General features: G+C 38.3%; 1 protein-coding gene across 1 annotated transcript; it reads left to right on the forward strand.

Annotated features, from left to right (window-relative positions):
- The first annotated feature begins 485 nt into the window (after nt 1–485).
- On the forward strand, nt 486–11,614 carry TAGAP (T cell activation RhoGTPase activating protein). Its single transcript, XM_087969475.1, has 10 exons — nt 486–637; nt 1,234–1,318; nt 1,425–1,478; nt 2,591–2,657; nt 4,166–4,335; nt 5,242–5,403; nt 5,702–5,811; nt 7,382–7,577; nt 8,722–8,827; nt 9,476–11,614. Exons 2-10 carry the CDS (start codon nt 1,292–1,294, stop codon nt 10,711–10,713), a joined length of 2,130 nt encoding a protein of 709 aa, XP_087825601.1. The 5' UTR covers nt 486–637; nt 1,234–1,291; the 3' UTR covers nt 10,714–11,614.
- The last annotated feature ends 3,482 nt before the right edge of the window (nt 11,615–15,096 follow it).

Raw genomic sequence — 15,096 nt, forward strand, 5'->3', positions numbered from 1 at the left:
TTTAAAAGATTAGTTGAGAATTTAAACTTGTACTTTTAAAGCCACTGAGGTTTACATGTGGTTAGATTTGATATCTTCAGGCAAATTGTACATAAAAGATATTCTCTTCTGATAAGAATTTTCTGTCTGGACGTGTTAGTTGCCCTTTACAATTGTGTAGGCCCTCTTAAGCTTAAGACCACTAGAGTTTTTCACACATCCCACCCAATTCTCCTTGTAATTTGGAACTTCTGCCTGCGACACACCTCATTTGTTCCATCACGTTTCTGTCGCTGGACTTTTTTTTTTTTTTTTTGGTAAGAAGTGGGAAAAAATTTTCTCTTACAACAGTTGCTTCAGCTGCCCTAAAAGGAAGAGGAAACCCATGAGCTAGCAAGCATCTGCCAGTGAATGCTTCGCTTAGCTCTGCCCTCTGACTGTGATGCTTTTTCCTGTTGTTCTGACGTTGTGGCTTTCCACCTGCCTCCTCAACTACAACCACCAGCAGTCAATTCCGAATGCAACACATGTGGAGCGGAGTGGTTGAATCCTCAGCGTTCTCCCGTGAGTTACAATAGTTACAGCCAAGCGGTTATGCTGCTTTCCTCCTCTGCAGTTCGTGTAAGGTGAAAAAAACTCAGCCAGAGACCCTTTCCTGGTAAGTTTGTAAGAGAAGCATATGGATTTGATCTCTACTTTGGGGCTTTGAATCAGAAAGAAGATCGCCTTCAGCCCCAACCCCCTTGCCAGCTTAGCTCCATTGTACTGCTGACAAAATGCTTGTTCATAATGAACTCCGGGACAAGGCTTGACCGACTGATAAATTCCTAACATATACTGTATGACTTGTTTTATTTTAGTGAATTATTCATGTCTTCCCTTGCTGATTCAAACTGTAGAATGTCCGTTCGACTTATCATGTGATTAACAAGTGGTTTTCACAGCTGCTGTAACACTGTCCTGTGAAGGGCTATCTGTAGGACTTGTTCATTCGGATTTATTTCAGCAAGTTACTTTTTTTTTTCTCCAGAGAGTGGATATGTTGTCTATAGAGTAGTCAAGCTTGTTTTGGACGTGTGTTTTTCTTTTTTCCTTCAGAAATCAGAAACAATGAATAGAAAAAAATGAATTACTTAGGCCGCACTTCTGCCTTAAATTGCTTTGTCTGTATCGAATTTAATTTTGCAATGGAAAAAAAGTACAGTTGTGTGCTTTAGCAGAGATTGCTAATATCATTTTTGTCTTCTGAAATAGGCAAACAAGAGAAATCCAGGCAAGCAAGTTCATCAAAGCTGTAACAGTTTGGTTACTGATGAAGGTGCTAAGCAGTTGCAATGCAGTGAGTGCCTTTTCTCTTCATATTCTTCTCTCTAGAAGTGTTGCAAATTAGTGCTGCTGAAACTAGATGGTTTCTGATTATATTTTTCCTTTGTTTTATTTTACAGCCCAAAAGTTTAAGTTCAAAAGAGATGGAGGCTTTAACTGCACACTCGTCAGAGGTAAATACACATAAAGCCCTTTGCTGTTTTTATATATTAGCGTTTGTGATTGTAAGTGTACTTTACTTCTTATGGGACTCCATAAGACTTACTTCTGAGTAAACTCAATCAGAATTGTTCAACACATCCTACGCTTTTGTAAAGCCATGGTCAGTTAATCCTGCTAAGCTTTAGCTTGAGGCGGGGAGTTATTTTTAATAGCACTGTATTTCTAGTCAATATTTTATCATAGTACACTTGGATCCTTTGCTTGTAGCTTTATACAGTAGTTACTCAATTCAAATCAACCTAAAGACTGAATGAAATGAAAACTCCTGAACTGCCATCCATGCTCATTAACAATTTTAGGAAATCTGTTTAGACATGAATGAGTGAGTTACGCTCCCTGCTACAGTTCAAGCCAAAGAGACAAGATTTGTGCTCATGATAGAGTCCTGAACAGAAATATGTAAGGCTGTAGTCTGGATTATAATGTCCAAATGCTAAACACCTGTTACTTCCAAAAACCTATTAATTTCAGTGAGCCTGTTTCCAGTGCGGTTGGCAATCCCTTTATAGCCTTACTTGGATGTATGGCTGACATCCAAAGACCAGTTCACATAAAACAGCTCACATTTGCCCTGGGAAATTCCTGACTGCAATCCTCTCTATCACACGTTAGTTCCTGTCTGAACTGTATCTGTTTAAGTTTCTTCACCTTTCCCTGCAGGCCTTCATTATTCACTCAAACTTAGAAGGAATTCATTGATATCAATAGAAGTTTAGTTAGTCCCAAATAATAAAAGACCTACTGATGTCAATAGTAACCATGGCCAATGGTGTGAAACCAACCGTGTTTTGCTTGTGATCGTGTTTTGGATCTATGTTATTTGCACTGAGCTCACTAAGGATTTATTTAACCAAAGGGGACAGCTGTGAACAGTTTTCATACTTATTGTTGCTTCTGTTTAGTGTTTGTTGAGTGCAATTCAATGTTGCAATTGAATGCCTGAAACAAGAGAGTGTGGGTTTTGTCTCTTTGTTTTGAGGAACTGAGCGACGTGATGGATTACAGCTTTATTTGACTCTGATCATGATGAACTAATCATTTTTACTGACTTGTTAAATTTTAGGAGGATCTGAAAAAACGTCACCTCTCCATGACATGTGATAATGAAGATGAGCCATGTCAGCTGATTGGTACGTGTGCAATCTTTCTTAAACATGAACGGTGGAATTCTTCTAAGCCCAATGTACTTTGAACTTTGTTCTCTACAAGTGAAGGGCATTTATTCTGCCCTTTTGAAAGGTTCAGGAAGTGACAGAATGAAACTCAAGCTCTCTTTTGGTCTAAGAAATGGATAATTGCCCACTCTTTTCTTACACTGAGAATGGCCACATTTTTATGTAGTAACCATAGGCTGGTGGGTTCTCAGGTTTAAATCATAAATTGTAACTCTAAACTGCCCCCTGGTGACAATATAAAATGTCTACAGCTGCAAACTATATGGTTGGCCAGTCGGCTGCTCTAAAACAAACCATAGGATGGCAGGCTAACTACATATTTAATTGCTACCAGTGATGGTTGAAACAGAGGCTGGTTTCCTTAGGAAGGGAATTGTGCATAAAATTTCAATATGCAAGTGATACGGACTACATGATTCCAGCAAGAACAACGGTGGAGGTAGAGAGTTTATAGCTGGCCTGATAGTAGAACAGAGTTAAGTGCCATTTTAATTAAGCTAGGTTTGTGATCTGTTCAAATGTGATATGTTTACTACGTTGAATGTTCTCAATCACTTTCGACAAGAAACCAATTTTCACCTCTGACACCAAGAACAACTGGGCTGGCCCTTTTGCTACTACTAAAGTTTTGCAAACTGCATCTGTTTAAATTCAATCGATCTCATTGTTCCTTCTGGCATTGCTGGATGCTGATAAGGAGTACAGGTAGTCCTTGACTTACAACAGCTCACTTAGTGGTCATTCAAAATTACAACAGCACTGAAAAAAGTGCCTTAAGATCGTTTTTCATACTTACAGCCATTGCACCATCCCATTGTCAGGTGATTAAATTGAAATGCTTAGCAACTGACTCATATGTATGACAGTTGCAGTGTCTCAAGGTCATGTGATCACCCTTTGTAAACGTCTGACAAGCAAAGTTAATGGGGAAGTCAGATTCCCTTAAAAAGAATGTGAATAACTGCAGGGATTTACTTACCAAATGTGACAAGAAAGTTCATAAAACGGGACAAAACAAATGTTAACAAATGTTTCACTTAGCCACAGAAATTTTCAGCTCAATTTTGGTGATAAGTTGAGGACTACCTGTACAACTATAGTAACTTTCCCCAATCTGCAATAGACTACAAAGCTCAATATTCCCAATCCATGCCTAGCCAGAGTGGCAATTGATCAGAATAGCAGCTATAGTCTAAAGCAGGGGTGTCAAACTGGCAGCCTGTGGGCACGATGCATCATGTGCAGGCTACGTCCACCCCAGCTATGTGAAGGGAGGAAATGTCGCGAAACATCATGTGACGGCAACGTGACGCAGGGAGTTTGACACCGGTGGTTTAAAACATCTGAAAATCATTTTGTTGCCAACAGCTGATTCATATAATTCTATAATCCTATATTCATGTATCTAGTGCTAATGTCACTTATTTGTTGCACATTATTCCTATTCTTTTGTTGTTCAACAGATCGTCACAGGAAAAGAAAGAATGTGATATCTTTGCCATTTACGTTCCGACGATCTTCCCATGAATCAGAAAGTCAGGGACATATAGAATCTGTGTTGAAATCACCTTTGTTTGGTCTTCCTCTGTCTCTCGTTTACGGTGCTGAAGATACGCTGCCCAAATCTATACAGGTAAATAAGCAGTAGGGTAATGTATTCCTCATGTATGAATTGCGCTTTGTGCTTTGGCTGTATAATATAATCCCTAACCCAGGGGTGTCTAATTCAAGGCCCGTGGGCTGGATCTGGCCACGGGGTGCTTAGATCTAGCCCCATGGGGCTGCCCTAGAAGATCTGGCCTGCAGTGCCTCCACCAGTGAAAACGGAAGTCAGGAAGGCAGTCCTCGCAAGTTCCATTTTTGGCTGTGATGGCCTCCTGCAGCCCTCTGCCAGCAAAAACAGAGCTTGGGGGCTCTGTTTTTACTGGTAGAGCGCTCAGGCCATAGGTGCCCCTGACATGAGTGATGTCAAGCTGGCCATACCCACTCTGGCCATGCGCACCGCGGCCACCTAAGGTCAGACATAGTCCTGATGCAGCCCTCAATGAAATGGAGTTTGACACCCCTGCCCTGACCTAAGCAATATGAGGATTTTCTTCTTCCTACTAGTCCTATATGGAAGACGTTGAATTACGATTAAACGTTCTTTAAAATAATTCAGATCTATGCCAGGTAAACTCTTCTCTAAGGCGAAACAGAATCATGAGTTGTACGGTATATTATTGAAGTTTTATAATATTGTGTCAAGAATCCTGCCTTCTTCAGGGAGAAAGGAATTTCTACTTAAGTCTGGGTTAGCTGAAAAGGAAAGAGCCGAAAGGCTAGGGAAAATAATATGGAGAGAAAAAAAAATAATGGAGGAAGAACAGAGAATAGTTGCATGTAACCCAACCCGGGAAGTCAGTATCATAATGTATATGAATGTTGTCCTGCCAAATACATGCTACTAAAAAGGTGAGCATAGGAGAATGATGGTGTTCAGTTCCCTGTCTGGATCTTAATACATGTGATATTCTTTTTATTCCTGTTCACGTTATAGGATATCCTTACAATACTGTTCCAAAAAGGACCATTTTCTGAAGGGATATTTCGAAAAGCTGCCAATGAGAAGGCACGCAAGGAGCTGAGAGAGGAATTAAATGCTGGAGACAACGTTGCCTTAGGAAAAAAGTCTGTTTATCTGCTAGCTGTGGTTTTTAAGGTACAACTCTATTAATTTTGGTTTCTTATTGTAGATCCCAGTTTCTCAAGTGTTAGGAAGAGACATTCCTAAAACCAGTGCAGTTAGGAAATAAATTCCGCTCTTGCTGCATCTTAGGTAGTTAGCCTCCTGATGGAAAATGGTAGGAGACAGAGCTATTTGTTTTTTTATGATCTGTTTTTGACTTTGGGATACACAGTCCCAGGAAACTGTGGTATGAACCAAATTGAAAGTGTTCCAAGATGCATGTTGGCTGTCAGTTGCCTACCGTACCCTAACTGAAGTTTGTTTCTTGCAGGATTTCCTCCGAAGTATTCCCCACAAATTGTTGCTGACTGAACTTTACGATGAGTGGATGACAGCATTAGAAAAAATAAATCATCATGAGAAAACTGAAGCCATGAAAGAGTAAGTGGACCTCTCTTCCAAGAGTGGCTTTTTGTTTTTCTGTAATAAGCAACGCAAATAGACACAGATTCTGAAATCCTTACCAGGATGTTTCCAGACAGATGGCTCTTAAAGCGTTACATGATTCCCTTTTTAATCCCACTCATGCAACAAAAAACTATGGAAGAGAATTATGAATGGGAAATGACATAACCAGTTCCTTTCCTCATTCTATCCTCCTCCCTAAAATCTCATCAATGAAGCAAAGCTAGGTAAAAGTTTTATCTGGAAAATTTGATTGATGCCAGAGAAAATGACATCTAAGACTATAGACTTCAGGTTAAAGTTTTACTACATCTCCTAGCTATTGTGAAATGAGACAAAAATAAAAGGTTATATTGAAGTGAAACTCTGTGCCTGCTTAAAATAACACTACTTTTCAGTGGGAACTAACTGCTGTCAAGTAAGCCTGGCTAATAGTGCAGCCTACCCAAGGATTCCCTGCAGTTTTTACTCCTTATCATTCTCATTCAATTCAATAGAATTTCTTCCCCCAAAAAATGTGGTTATGTTTGTGTTTTGTTCCAGTTTCAGATGCTTTCTTGTGACTAGATGTCTGGGTTTCCATATTTTTTATTTTCCATATTTCTTATTCATCTTTATTGAAAGCTGGGGAACTATTAATAATGGGGAGGAGGAATAAATCCTCACTGCAAACACTAGCAATGGGGAAAGTAAAAACTAAATGGCTTTTGCAATAAATGCCATTTTTCCCCCTTCCTTCCATTTCAAAAGGCTGCGAGAACATGAGTGGGGGAAAGCAGTAATATTAATTATCCCATAATCAAATCTGACTGACTTCATTACAACACAATGCCATCAATTCATTTCAAATTTGAAACTATGCCAGAATACAATGCAAGGAATAAAATGTGCTTAACTCTGGCTATGCTGGTGATGAGAATGTAACTTTACGGTCAGTCCTCACATTTACGTCTTTCAGAGCAAAAGAAATTAAAGTAAGAACATAAGCAGAGTCGTGGTTTTACTTAGCAACTGCTTTGCTTTAACAACCAAACTGTCAGACCCAAATTGTGTCGCTAAACAAGGAATACCTGTAATATCTTCAGCTGAAGTATAAGGAATTAATCAAAATACCACATAATGAAAAAAACTCACACGTGCATATTATACATATCTCATACATGTTTAATTATAAATTTAGGAGCATTTCACCCCATAATTTCTGCTTGGTGTCTACTCAGGCATTTATGTCTATTCAGTCCATCCATCATCCATCATCCATCATCCATCCTCCATCCATCCATCCATCCATCTAGCTAGCTAGCTAGCTAGCTAGCTAGCTAGCTATCAAGCTATCTAGCTAGTTAGCTACCATTTTGTAACTGCCCATCTCCCACACAGAGTAACTCACAATGAATTCACTGACTGGGACTTTTGAATGGGAATTTTGGGTAACCACTTTAAATCAATACTTCCACATTTTAGAGGAAGTGTTGCTCATATTTTAAAAAAATCAAAAGCTGCAATCTAAGGGTGACCTTTTTTTTTCTTATGTTCATTTTTGCAGGGTTGCAAGCAAATTGCCACAGCCGAATCTTCATTTGCTCAAACACTTGCTTTCTCTTCTTCAACACATCAGCAAAAACTCCAAAGTCAACAAAATGGATTCCAGCAACCTCGCTATCTGTTTTGGACCAACCATGTTGAGTCCAAATTGGGACAAAAGCCTACCACTTGAAATCCAGAAAGAACTGGCTGATAAGGTACCTTGGTTTTCTTTTACATTTGTCTTTTATCTTTGATTGTTTTTTCTCTAGCCACAAGGAAGCCAGTCAGTACAACATGCTTGGCAATGAATCCCTTTGGCATTTACCTGACTCACAGTGAAATAGTGTCACATTTGAAATAGTGGCCCTATCCTTTAGACCAGAAATTCCCAGTCTTGGCAACTTTAAGACATGTGGACTTCAATTCCCAGAATTTCCCAGCCAGAATTTTGGGAGTTGGGGTGCATATATCTTAACGTTGCCAAGATTAGGTACCAGTGCTGTAGGCCCCATTGCAACATCCTAGTTAATTCAGCTCCCATACACTAGAATTATTTATTTATTTATTATTTAGTTTAGTTTGTCAAGCATGTATGAGAAAACAAGTATAAGTATGAACATAACATATAAATGGGTAAATATATATATATATATATATATATATATATATATATATATATATATATATAAATATGTTTCTGAGGTTCTGAGGTTATATATATGGCATTCAGCTTGTTCATTTCACGTCATTGTAGTTGTGCTTTTAGAGTTGTAGCAACGTTTGGCAGAATCTCATCTGCCATCATCAGGCTTCTGTTCATTCATATAGTTAATGAACACTATACAGAAGCCTGATGATGGCAGATGAGATTCTGCCAAACGCTTGCTACAACTTTAAAAGCACAACTACAATGACGTGAAAATACTCCGAACAAAGTTGAATCCATACATGTAAGTACTCGAAAACTTAAGAATATATATATATATATATATATATATATATATATATATATATATATATATATATATATATATGTATATATATTTTCTTAAGTTTTCACGGGTACTTACATGTATGGTATTAAGCTTCCATAGGTTCAAATGAAGAGGTTAACAGGCCCACATAAACAAACAAACAATGGCAGTGGGGTTATCTCAGAAGTGTTTTATTCTTACTGGAAAACAAGGCAAGATTTAAAAGACAACAATTCTATATGTTGTTTTTCTCCTAGTAGTCTTCAAGGCTGGAATTTACATGTGGATTTCCTATCAAAATATTCTTAACATATAGATTCCACTAATAATGTTGAAATGACTCCAACTTAATCTCTAATTTACATTCTTTGTTTGGCTTGCATAGGTGAAGGCACTGGTGGAATTCCTCATTAATAATTGTTCAGATATATTTGGAGAAGAAATCTACTCACTGTTGTCTAGGAATACCGATAATTCCCTGGATATGACAGGTACCCTGATTTTGCATGTCTTTCAAGATAGAGTCTGGCCAATCATTTTTCTCTCAATGTGCTTAGATTTCATTGAAAGTACTTTTTTAACAATGTTTGATTCTAGTTGTTAAGGAAGTGGCAACCAACCAGTAACAACAGTAAACCATTTCTAAATGTTAACCACAGTGTATCTTAGAGTTTCATAAGAGAGTCACCTATTATTGAGGTTCCTTTCAAACCAGGGAAGAGAAATAGAAATAATATATGTAAAGTTTTGGGAAGATTTATCAGAGAGACTGGGTCCAATTTGTGGATATCGAATTATAATATAGCATTATAGGGTATTTTTGGTAAACCAGTGACTATTGAAGTTTAATATAAACATGGTTCAATTTTCTTGTTCCTCTTTTTGTTTTGTTTTTCTTTTTTATCATTTTTATGGACTGTTCAGTTTAGCTTTATTATTTTTATGGAACTTGATCTTTTGCCTATATTTTGTACCCTTAAAATATTTTTTAAAATCCTTTTCACTATGTTGGGTAGGAAGCATTTATTCCTCAGTTGCTAGTGATGTACACGTACTTTATAGCATTTAGTGCAGACTGACATATTTCTAAGTCTGGTTCTATCCAACATTAGTCTCAACATTTCCTTTCTTTCCTCCAGAAACATCATCACCAAAACAACATCATGATTCTGCTTATGACAGCACAGACCTTGAAGGGGAATGCAGTCTCAGTGACCTTCAGCCCAGCGGTTTATCCCACACTAGCAGACCAAGCAGTACAGAATTGTACCCCAAACAGCCACGAACCCAGATCCCTTCTGCCTTCTCCCTGGCTCATTTTAAAATGATGAAGAAACTTGAGAGGAGGTCCTCAGAACCAGACTTGCAGTCTTCCAAGAATTGCCGGAAAGGCTGTGTGAAACTTCCAAAACTTTCCAAAAGTGAGGAGAATTTTATTCTGCAGAAGGAATTGGGACTGAAGGATAGAGAGCTGAGAATGAGAATGCAGACAGTTGAAGAATCCCATCCTTCCTGTCGCTACAGGAACAAAAAGCCATCAGATCTCAGAATCAAAGCCAACCTCCCCGCAGAATTATCAAGTGATTCCTTACTCAGCACATCTTCTTCCAGTTCACTAGACAGTGCTTCCTCTATCTCGGACTCTTCTGTATTCACTAGTTCACCACTCTCGTCACCTGCCATTTTCAAGAACAATGTCTTGACGCGGCCACAGTCCTTCTCTGCCAAAATTTCAAATGGAAGGGACAGAGCTGTCTCAGAGCTCAAGAAGCACTCCATGTCGTTTTCTGTGGCAACTCGCAAGAAGATGCTGGCCAAAACGGACAGTCAAAAAGGCAGTTTCAAAAAGGGTTCCAGAAAAGAAAGATCACTTTCCTGTCAAATCGTTCAAGCAGCTCATGAGGCTGTTCCCAGTCCAGAACCTTCACGCTGTCCACTAAGACCTCGTTTTATGTCAGCAGTTGAAGTGTTTCGATTTGTAGATCAAAATAAACCTAGAAGGCCTCCTTCCTATGAAGAGGCAACCAAACACCTTTCTGCTGCTAGATTTCCATCACACAACAATTTGAGAGCTCATCCTCTGAGGCCCACCAAGGTTCCTCAGGATTCTGCATCTCAATGGCTGAGGCTCAAGAAAGAGATCACAAACAAAGCAAATGACAGACTCTCTTTGATGAACGACACCCAGGACAAAACACCAGTTGTGGATTTTGTTATTGGAATTCATTCACGGGCAAATTTGCCTTTGACCCCTCAAGTGTACCGTCTCAGGACCATGTCTGGGTCATATCAAAAGAACAAGCAAGAATATGTGACGCTACAGAACAATCAGATAACTTTTGAGCACTTACAACGTGCAAAAGAATCCTATGTTTAAACTTAATTGTCTCATTTCAGTACAAATGTATACATTTTATGCCAGGCATGGAAACAAGACTTTTGCCAAACATTATTGCCTAAGCAGATATAAATCCAATTTTCCATAAAATTGTATTTTGTCTAGTATCCAGTGTAATGTGTTTTGCTCTTCGGCCCATTTCGTACAAAATAATTATGTCCTAATCTGGGTTTGGCTATTCCCATGAATGTTAAAAGTACAAACCCATAGAATAGATCCAGTAGCTTTGTTCTTATAGCAAACCCCCGCATTAATGGCTTCTCCTTTTTCTGAAAGTAGTCTAGACAGGGATCCAATATAAACAGAAACAGAGAAGCAGAAGATAAGGGGAAATGCTGTAGAGATCTTGAGCCAATCTCTATCATATGACTGAGCAAAAAGTGTGCTTTGCAACAGACTTGGCTCTGCTGCTTTGTCTAGTTTTGCATTTCTCAAGTGATAGTTTTGTTCCACCACCACTTCCTATTTGGAAAGGATTTCCAACCGAACTAAACCTCAGTGTTATGAAATGGTTCTTGCAGTAGAAACAGCGAGAGTTTCTGTTTTGTTCTGTTTTGTTCACTCAGACCAGAGTGAACAAAAGAGAAATAGTCTGAATGTATAAAAAAAGCTTTTTGAAATCATTTTAGTCTTCCCCAACTTCATGCGCTTTGGATGTGTTGAAATGGCAAATCTCAGCTGTGTAGTCTGGGACTTCAGAAAGATGCTATTGTAACTCATCTGGAAAAAAATGCAAAATTAAAGAGACCTGACAGAATATCCATGCAGATCAACATTGTATAGGTTGACATTTCCCCATAATTCCAGGAGCTGAACATAACATATGTTTATTATGATTCATCAAACAACTATAAAAATTACTCATTGCATAATGCCATAATGTGGTTTATTTGTCTGACTTTGATGGAGTGTGTGAACCCAACCATTAACCAGGGATTATGGTTTAGTAGAATAGCCAAATCCAGCACTGTGGCTTATTCAAGAACAAGTGATTAAAATAAATGCTTAGTATGCTATGTGATTCCAGCCACTGACACTCTTAATATTAACTCAAAGTGTATCAAAGAAGGCCAAGGCAGTTAATATCCCAGGAATAGTCAGGTAGCTTCTTTAAAATGGTGTCTTAAAGTTTCACTCAGAACCAAACTGGTACATGGCCAGCCTGGGTATTCAGGGATGTGTCTCTGTAAAGCAAAATAGAGATAAACTGAGATATCCCTGTGATCTAACATCCCTCCATATATTTCCAGCAATGTGGTTATTTTGAAAAATCTAAATTTGGTCTTTTCCCAACAATGTCTGCATTGACTCCTAGAAAACAATTTTATACTTGCCAGAGTAGCGAATGACAAGCCAGATAAAGACCTGTTCCACCTCAAAGGTATCTAACAAACATCACTTACACGTTGCCAGAGGCTAGGTTTTACCCAACAATGGCAGAAATATTAGGAACAAAACAGGGCCTATCAAGGACCTGCCTGAAGGTTGGGTGACGGTAATGGGTCTGCAACCTCCTAAGATCCTTACTTTCCTGATCCGTCCCACAAACAGCCCAGAGGTGGGCTGCACTTTCATTGACAAGGGGTTCACATCCCTTTGTTTGCGGCTGAAATGCAGCTTCAAACAGGCAGCTAATCAACTCAGGTAGCTTTGATGAGTACAGGAGGAATGGCGCAGAACTCACCTGGGCAGCCTGGGCAGGGGAAAAGTTAGTTATTTAGAGAAAGCATAGTACAGGATGGGTGGGTGAGCCCAGCCAGAGATCACAGCTAGGGGTTCTCCCGAATATCACTGACCCACCACCACAGCCCAGACACTAATGCTATGGATTCTGTTCCATCTCCCTGCCCCAGCAAGCAACTCCAGTCCTGCTTATGATGAACCATGAGGATTTTAGCTGGGGTGATTGCTTGATCACAGACCCTGTGACCATCAGATCATTTTACATACATGCTTAAGAATACAAAAGTGAATATTTTCAAAAGGAGCAAGAGGTATTCTTCTTCTTGGTCTTCCTCTTTTCAGTTGAACGATATGAGCCAATGGGCAAGCCCAGTTACAGCTTGCATAAAACTCTTGCACATCTCCCCACATTCCCAGTATCAACATTTCCACAGGGCCAGTTGTAGAAAACTCACAACGCACTTTCTGTTCAATCATCCTTGTTGATTAAACAAAAGTGAATGGTTCTCCAGTAAACGTATCTCTCCAAAGATCAGCTATATGTATGAACTTTATTGGAGTTCTTTTAAAAAAAAAAAACAAGTTTTATTTTTCAAGACAAACAATACATAAATACACATAAACACAAAACATAAAAATATAAAAAATCTCTTTTCTGAAAGTTGCTTAATCCCGGGTTAAAACTCTTGGTACAGACACAAATTCAATTTCATATTCATTTTACATACCATTTCATATCTTCTTAACATTTTCAATTTTCTATATAACTTCTCCTCTCCTTTAAATTTTCTCAATTTTATTTTTTTTATTTTTTTTATCTCCTCTCAATTCATATCGTAATATTTATTATTCTTTGTCTGTTCTATTCCAGCCAATCATTTATTTTTCTTCTTTAAAAAAAAGAAGTACTTCTCCTATACACTATATGGAGTATGATGCCTTTATCTTTTCCCCTATATTTATAGTACTTAATATAAAATACATAACATACATTGGGATTCTGTCTGGTACATTCTAAAATTATACTATATTATCAAAAATAATACAAATCTATTCATTAATATTGATATTCATTCATATCTTAAATGTTTAACTCATTACTTTTCAATTAAATCACATGCTTTTATGAGAGCCCTATTTTTAAAAATTATTCCCCCCACATCACATATTATAGCTCAATATTTCATTGAAATGTTCCTCCTTCTTCTACTTCAAATCTCATTTCACAAAGGGTTTGCTAATATACCATCTTCTAATTATTAATATTAACAATCATTTATATCTTAAACATTTTATCCATTTCAATTGAATATCATGCCTTTGTGGGAACACTTATGCTTTCCACGATTATTACCCCCCCCCCCATATCACAATCTTGAATCATATTTCATTACAGTACTCCCTTTTTCTTAACAAAAATTTCACTTGTTTATGTTAAATATTTTATCACATTTTAAACTACATATTATTTCTAATTTTCTATAATTACTTCTAAATACAGATATAAAAATGCAATCTTATGTACCTTTCTAGAATCCCATTAACAATAAGACTTATCCATTATCTCTGAAAAACTTTTGCTTCTTAATATCTTGCTCCCCACCATTAAGGCTTCTCATCCCTTCCTTTCTCCCTTGCTTCTTCTTCTCCTTGTCCTCTTTAACCCCTTGTCTCCCCACCTCCCTTTTATTCTGCTTTCCCCCTTTCTGTTGTTTCTTAACATAATGTCCCTTTTTCACCTTATTCTTCTCTTTTTGGGCTGTTTTTCCAGATCTTAAAGACCTCCGCTTTTTTCCCTTCTCCAATCAAAGTCCTTTTCTCATCAAAGATGGCTTCTTCTTCTTCTTTGTCCCCATTATCCTCATTCTGCTTCACATAAATATAAACCGCCATTTCTAAGTATTGGAAAATAGTGCCAAGTCCATCTTCCCCTCTTTGTTTTTCTCTTTCAAATTTTTGATATATAAGTTCCAATTCATCGATAGATGATGCCATTGTGTAGAGAAAAAGTTTTTCCAAACAACCACCCAGATGATTTAATCAGAAGTAATTTCCAAAGGTTCCAAAATCACCAAACAATCCAAACAGACTGTTTCTTTTAGATACCTTCTTCTTCTTGACTTTCTCTTTCTGGGGTTAAAGTAATCACAAATCCTTTTCAAATATATTTTTGGAAGTTTTTAAACTCTTTGCAATTCTAGGCATTCTTCTCCTTATTTTCAAATTTTGCTCAGATTTTTTTTCACTCTCCCTTCCCACTCACAGCCAAAAAGATTTTTTTTTTCGCGCTGTCACTTTAGGAAGGAGAGTCGAACAAACAAAAAAAACTTTTCCCTTTAAGGTATTCGCAGCTTGTAACTCTCGCAAGGAACAATAGATACTTAACAGCTTTCAAGGTTCCAAGTCACTTTCTCCCGTCTTGTCCCAGTTAGAAGCAACTTTCACTTTTCTTTCAGCTTTCTCCCTCCTGCACTTGCTTACCCGGCTGCAGCTTTCTTCGTGGCGGCCATTGCTGACCGCCGTTCCTCCGCCTCGGGAAAAGGGAGTTTAGCCGGCTGGGGAGGGGTTTGCGGCACCCCCCAAACCCCTTGCCGGATCCCCCTATCTTCCGCTGCCTCTACAGGGCAGCTGTATCCCCCAGATCCAAATGGATCGGGGGAACCTTGGCGGTGAACGCAG

This window comes from Notechis scutatus, chromosome 1 (genome assembly GCF_049901735.1).
Source record: "Notechis scutatus isolate UNSWTSFEM ecotype Mainland chromosome 1, rNotScu1.2, whole genome shotgun sequence".
Classification (NCBI taxonomy): domain Eukaryota; kingdom Metazoa; phylum Chordata; class Lepidosauria; order Squamata; family Elapidae; genus Notechis; species Notechis scutatus.

What these genes read in the sequence shown, in the direction of transcription:
- TAGAP (XM_087969475.1), top strand. Translation starts at nt 1,292, where the DNA reads ATGAAGGTGCTAAGCAGTTGCAATGCA. An exon ending in TGCTAGCTGTGGTTTTTAAG is followed by an intron (nt 5,404 to 5,701) that starts GTACAACTCTAT and finishes TGTTTCTTGCAG; the next exon opens with GATTTCCTCCGAAGTATTCC. An exon ending in AGAAAGAACTGGCTGATAAG is followed by an intron (nt 7,578 to 8,721) that starts GTACCTTGGTTT and finishes TGGCTTGCATAG; the next exon opens with GTGAAGGCACTGGTGGAATT.